General features: G+C 41.7%; 1 protein-coding gene across 2 annotated transcripts in view; it reads right to left on the reverse strand.

Annotated features, from left to right (window-relative positions):
- Positions 1–5,775, reverse strand: part of GHITM (growth hormone inducible transmembrane protein) — a 15,612-nt gene extending 9,837 nt beyond the window's left edge. The window contains exons 1-5 of one of the 2 annotated variants that reach the window (XM_011985890.1): positions 5,571–5,602; positions 4,680–4,749; positions 3,550–3,717; positions 1,472–1,571; positions 111–222 (exon numbers count right to left, since the gene is read on the reverse strand). In XM_011985890.1, the coding sequence (XP_011841280.1) occupies positions 111–222; positions 1,472–1,571; positions 3,550–3,678 (341 nt within the window). In that variant the 5' untranslated portion in view covers positions 3,679–3,717; positions 4,680–4,749; positions 5,571–5,602. Of the gene's footprint in view, positions 1–110; positions 223–1,471; positions 1,572–3,549; positions 3,718–4,679; positions 4,750–5,570 lie in introns of both variants that reach the window. The other variant, XM_011985881.1, reaches the window with a different exon arrangement.
- Positions 5,776–7,018: the final 1,243 nt, after the last annotated feature.

Here is a 7,018-nt window from a genome sequence, read left to right on the forward strand (position 1 = left end):
GGACACAAAACATTCCAAAGTGACTAAAGATAGGAATGAAAAGAAAACTGGAATTTTTGTTTTGAGGTTGGAGTTGTTTAGGAACAATTTACTTAAAACAATTTACTTACACAGCCTTTTCAATAGCTCCTATCTCATTAGACAGTCCCAACCCATAGTAGCACAATGCTCCAAGACCAACAGCAGCCCCTCCAGCAACAAACCATCTTCCCATCTGATCAACTGCAGAACACAGAAGGAAATGCAGGTTAGTACTGGCACATCTGGACAAAGCCTTCACAATATTTATGAAGGGAATCAAATAATGTATCATATTTAATAACAGCCATAATCAGTGCATATGGGGCACAGAAACTGCCTCAATGTTAGGTAACCAGTAGAAAAAAAACACTCCTGAAACAAAGGTATAAAAATCAGTACCAAAAAGAAAGAATCAGACTTGGTGAATCTTCAACCTCACTCCAACAATATTTGAGGGGGCAGTATGTCTGTAGATGTGGAGCTACTTCTGTGACACACACTATTTTACTAATAAGAGGCTGAAATATATTCACATGACATTCATGGAGAGTAAAAAATGAGAAGGAAATGTTAACAGTCATACCACACTGTCTGGTATTAACACAAATGATGCTTTACATGGAAATCAAGAAAAAACAGAAAGAAAATATAATCAGTGTTTATGCAGCAGAATCAAATGAGAGGAGGCTCCTGTTTTAGGGTACTGACAGACAACTAACTTATCAACTCTAACTCAACAGAGGTATTCATAAAGTGCATCTTATTCTTTTAGTCTAATTCGTTTACTAAGAATATTATACCAGGCTGTCACTACATAATTTGCATGATTTGGTCTCTAGGGTCAAATCAGAAAGAAATGACCTGAAGGATACTGATTAGGGCTCTCTCCCATTGTAAAGACATTTTGTAAGATTATTAAGGAGCAGTGGTATTCTTTGAATAGCTTTAGGATGATTAACAATCTAGTTTCTGAACTTGCGAAGCTGATATCCAAACTGAACCAAGCTGGCAATACGTTAAAGTACTGCCTCCTGAGGCCCTATGTGAGCAGTCAGTTAAAGGACTCTTCTTGGACAGCTAGGCTTTTACTAACATCTATGTGTTCGCGATTTATTCCTAATCTGAAACATATACAAATATTATATGCTTGAATGAGGATTCTACACACTTAAAATGAACTTTCTCAACAGACTATACCTTTTGGACTATGGCATATTAATAATCCTTTTCTTTAAAAAAAGGGAAAGTAAAATTTCCACTGGAATAAGTATGACTGATAACCACTGAATCCAGTGCAAAGTACCAAACTTTGCTGGATTGTCAGATCTCAGAATAATGATGTGGTCTTCCCAGAAAATGCACAAATACACATATGTTTTTAGGAAGTTGTTCATGGACCTCTTAAAACATATCCATAGATTCTAGGTTAAAAAATAAGACAGCCACCTACTTTTAAATATTTTTTCCATTGATGGTTCAAATGCTGCCTCTTTGAGTTCTTGACCAGTTCTCCCACGCCGGATCCCAATTCTTGTTTTGGTGGCATATTCCTGACACACATGCAAACAAAGACATGGACCACCCACATGAAAACAGACATCAATAAAATAAAATGCAAGATCTCTTTACATTAGAAAACTCTAGTTAAAGAAAGTTGGTACTTTCTATATACGTAACTTCACTATGAAAATTTATTAGCCAACTTAAAAAACTAAATGCAAAACTAAATAAGTAAATGTATACCTTTCCTGGGCTCCACCTTTGGTAGTAATTCATTATATTCTTCTTAGTTTCAATTTCAGAAAAACTGTTTCTTTTACAAGCTATAGATTTACATACCTAGAATTATTTATTTTAAATCCTAACCAAATATCAAGATGAGAATCTATTAGCATTTTTAAGAAATTCATTCTATAAGCATTATTAGCTATATTTCGTCATCTGGGATATGTACTCAAGAAAGGCATCTTTCCTTAACACAAAGCCAAGAGGAAGAAACACTACTACCTCCATTTTGGCTCTTTTTCAACAGCGGAACAGTTAATTTAAAAGAGAAAAAGTCTCCTTCTAGCTTCTGTATATTGTCCTCATTACCTCACTTTAAACCTTATAATTTGAATGCTAGAACATAAATCTATTATAAAGATGGGTTTCTTTCTAATATGGGGGGAAAAAAGAAAGATCAGACTGTTACTGTGTCTATATAGAAAGTAGTAGACATAAGAGACTCCATTTTGTTCTGCATTTGAGATGCTGTTAATCTGTGACCCTACCCTCAACCTTGTCCTTGCAAGAGGCATGTGCTGTGATGACTCAAGGTTTAACGGATTTTGGGCTGTGCAGGATGTGCCTTGTTAAACAAGTGCCTGAAGGCAGCTTGCTGGTTAAAAGTCATCACCATTCTCTTAATCTCAAGTACCCAGGGACAGGCACACTGCCAGAGGTCGCAGGAACCTCTGCCTAAGAAAGCTAGGTATTGTCCAAGGTTTCTCCCCATGTGATAGTCTGAAATACGGCCTCGTGGGAAGGGAAAGACCTGATCGTCTCCCAGCCTGACACCCGTGAAGGGTCTGTGCTGAGGAGGACTAGTACAAGAGGAAAGAAGGCCTCTTGGCGGTTGTTGGAGTTGAGATAGAGAAAAGCATCTGTCTCCTGCCCATCCCTGGGCAATGGAACATCTTGGTGTAAAATCCCATTATATGCTCTGTTTACTGAGATAGGAGAAAACCGCCTTAGGGCAAAAGGTGGGACTTGCTGGTGCAATGCTGCTAAAAGGTTTATGGAGATGTTTGCATATGCATATCAAGGCAGAGCAGTTTCCTTTAAACTTATTCATGTCACAGAGATCTTTATTCATGTCTTACTGCTGATTTTCTCCCTATAACGATCCTATTATCCTGCCACTCCCTTATCTTTAAGATGGTAAAGATAATTATCAACAAATACTAGGGAACTCAGACCAGTGCCGGTGTGGGTCCTCTGTATGCTGAGTGCCGGTCCCCTGGGCCCATTTTTTCTTTCTCTCTACTTTGTCTCTGTGTCTCATTTCTTTTCTCAAGTCTCTCGTTCCACCTAACGAGAAACGTCCACAGGTATGGAGGGGTAGGCCATCCCTTCATCTAATCTGACAGATATTATCAATCTCTAAAGAGATAATTTCTTTAATAATTTATTAATAAGCTATTGGCCAACTGGTAATATCCCTGGGTTCTTAAACTTCTGACTATGTGCTCCAGGATCTCCGTTACACCACATAACTCTCAATCCCTCACAATGTACTCTAAATTTTCTAAATCAGAAACTCCAGAAGCTGTAAGCAAAAGCAAAGTTACAGAAATTCATTTTCTTTTTCATATGGGATAAGGAGGGACCAGAATGATACAAACTAATGGGGAGAAAGAGCTGACAGGGATATTATCAGGGCCAATTGACGTATAACACACTAAAGGCAGAGCAGCCACACTCTGCCAAAAAGAAAGGGCACAAATGGAAAAAGCAGCAATATAAAAACATTCAGATTATCTTTACCCTGCTGGGTGTTAACAGCCATTGATTCTTCGTGATGGAATTCTTCACAACAGGCGAGGCCTTGGTGAAAGCTGGGTGGAAAACCCTAGAAGGTAGTGTCCGGAGACACACAAGCCTTGCAGCCAACATGGTGGTGGTGCACCAGGTCTACCAAGCAGATCTGAAATGCTAGTAAAAAAAGGCAAAAACAACAAAAAGAACATAAACAAAACAATCCACTAACCAATTAAGAGAACGACATATGACAGTCAGAGTCAAGAAGGAACAAACTATTTTTTAGTAGAAAAGGAAATACAGCCACCTTTTTAATTTTCAGCGATGAATTCTTTGCCCAATCATCCCTTGGTAATGCAAGAAACCCATCCCAGAGAACACAGCTGAGGATGGAGGAACAAATTATGTTTAAGTCCCAGTTTGACCAATAATAAAATAGATGATTGCAAAAATTACGTGTAACACAGAATGGTTGTTAACTGGATGTGATTACACCCGGGTCTATGTTGGCTTTTACAAATGTAGTTTTGGCTTAAGATTCATACCAGTATCCAGTGGGAAAATTTAAAAGAATCTACATAACTTTTGGTCAGAGAAATAGTGTCATCTAAAGAGACATGAATAGCTCTTCTGCATTACAAAGCTAAAACATATTAAAAGAAGCCAACTATATGAATTTCAGCTAATCATACCAAATAATACTTTCCTTCAACATAAGATATAAAAATATTCTAAGTTAACCTATTCTATATGTCCTACTATAATGCGTAAAGGACATTTAGTCTTTCAAAGTAAAATCGGTTACCAACTAGGTTTCCCTTACATTAGACTCCCTCAATGGTGTCTTCAAAAGAAAAGCATGCTAAAAACTGGATTATCTTAGCTCCAGGGCACATTATACTAGATGGGTGGTCAACCAGAAGTCAGCGGATAGCGCTTCTGTAATGCTACAGTGAGGTGACTATGATAGGTCAGAATGAAATGACAAGTGCAAACCAACTGGGGCTACCAGCCCATCTCTGCCAATGATTTGTAGTGAATTTCAGGCAAGTGATATCCTTCTGGGTCCATTTCCCCATCTGTAACATAACGATTCCTAGTGTTCAGACTACAGCGTTGACCCTTGGACTACCTGCTTGAAAGTGACCCAGACGTATCTTAAAATGTAGGCTCCTGCGTCTTTCTTTGCTCCTAATGATTCTAGCTCTAGGAATAGGACCAAGGATATGTGTTTTAACGAACACTCCAAAAGCTAAGAACTATTGTTTTAAGATACCCGAGCGTCCTCCGAGCTCTGCAACTGAACTGAAGGATCTTAATACTCGGCACCTGGCCTTTGGGAAAACACCCAGCGCTTCTGGAACTTTCGTGCCATTACATCATCTCAACCTACGGCTGTCCTGTATCTTTCTCAGTACTCAGTCCACTGGGTGGGGCTGAAGAGGTCCAGCTCAGAGTGACCTCCATGTGGCCTAACAGCCCAGAGTGGGAATCCCACTTCTGACACGTTAGAATTGACCTTGTGAGGGGTGTGGATCTCTAAGACTCAGATGTCTTTGCTACAAAATGGGGAAAATACTACTGACCCTAATCCAAGGGCTTATGCCTCCGTGAGCATTGGATGAGTTTGGGTGCCTGGTCCCCGAGAAAGTTCACCCAGCCCGCTAGATTCGGATGAGAACCTGGCAGCAAACCTCCACGTCAACCCACAACACCTCTGTCCGCGCCCCAGGTGCCGCTACCAGCGCAGCGGCTGCACAGCCTGGCCGCAAGGATGACTCAGCACCTTGTTGCCCCGGGACAGAAGCACAGCTAGAATAGCCCTTGCGCGCCTCAGCAGGACCTTGTGGCCGCCGCCCTCTCCACTGGGTCACCCACAGGACTGCGACCCCAACGCGCAGGCCGGCCCTGACGCACCCAGCAGCACCGCTGCTACCAGCCCTTCCCTCCGCACCCAGCGGTCCCGTGAGGGCGGCTGTCAGGAGCACCGGGGATCCCGGGCGCCCGCCAGCCAGCCGGAGCATTACCTTGGTCCCCGGTCACCTTCGCTGCGTAGTTTCCCTTCCGGGCCCCCAGCACGCTCCTTACGGTCTGAAAGCGCACAGTTCCGCCAGCGCACTGCATGACGCAACATCGAGAGGAGGTAAATAGTACGAGTAGCCAATCACTGGCAGGCCTCTGTCGGAAACGCGGGCACAGTGGGGGAGGAGGGGTTCCGGGTTACGGAGGCGGAGTTCCAAATTGGTGGGGCGGGGCCAGTTGAGGATTGTTGCCGGGAACGTCATAATCAGCGTCCATTTTGCGTGTGGGCCTGGGAGTCGTCTCGGCCATCTTTGTTCTGGGCAGCGGAGGTCTCTTTTGCTTTTGTTTTAGCCTTTTCACTCGCCGCAGATATAAGAATTATGTAAAAATTGAAAGAAAGTAATGTTAGAGTTAAAAATTATTCCGTTTATTCCGTTCCTTTCTGTTTGAAGGACTTTTTGTCCCTTAATTTATTGTGAGATAAATATGGTTCCAAATGTGACTGCCTCTGAGCGGAGTCATCCGGTTTCTGGGGTCTCACGCAAAAGGTTAGATCGTGAAATCCAGAAAAGATTTTTTTCTAGATGGTTTTTTCATTGCTTTTTTACTTTCCCGTGTACACTTTCAAGTTTCACCCTAAACCTGTGTGATAGGCCTGATGACAGCTGCCTGCGCCTGGCACCCAGGGTTGCTCTGAGGACTAAGTTGTTTCCATTGCCTGTAATTTGATAGGTGAAGCGCTGGTTGTGGAATAAGAAAAGGAGTTACTTTCTTTTTCACTCTCTATTTCTTTTTTTTTTTCTTGATTTTATTTATTTTTATTTATTTTTTAAAAATTATACTTTAAGTTCTAGGGTACATGTGCACAAGGTGCAGGTTTGTTACATATGTATACATGTGCCATGTTGGTGTGCTGCACTCATTAACTCGTCATTTACATTAGGTATATCTCCTAATGCTATCCCTCCCCTCTCCCCCCTTCCCACAATAGGCGCCTGTGTGTGATGTTCCCCCTTCTGTGTCCAAGTGATCTCGTTGTTCAATTCCCACCTGTGAGTGAGAACATGCGGTGTTTGGTTTTCTGTTCTTGCGATAGTTTGCTGAGAATGATGGTTTCCAGTTGCATCCGTGTCCCACAAACTCATCCTTTTTTATGGCTGCATAGTATTCCATGGTGTATATGTGCCACATTTTCTTAATCCAGTCTGTCACTGATGGACATTTGGGTTGATTCCAAGTCTTTGCTATTGTGAATAGTGCTGCAATAAACATACATGTGCATGTATCTTTATAGCAGCATGATTTATAATCCTTTGGGTATATACCCAGTAATGGGATGGCTGGATCAAATGGTATTTCGACTTCTAGATCCTTGAGGAATCACCACAGTGTTTTCCACAATGGTTGAACTAGTTTACAGTACCACCAACAGTGTAAAAGTGTTCCTATTTCT

This window comes from Mandrillus leucophaeus, unplaced genomic scaffold (assembly GCF_000951045.1).
Source record: "Mandrillus leucophaeus isolate KB7577 unplaced genomic scaffold, Mleu.le_1.0 Scaffold1075, whole genome shotgun sequence".
Lineage (NCBI taxonomy): Eukaryota > Metazoa > Chordata > Mammalia > Primates > Cercopithecidae > Mandrillus > Mandrillus leucophaeus.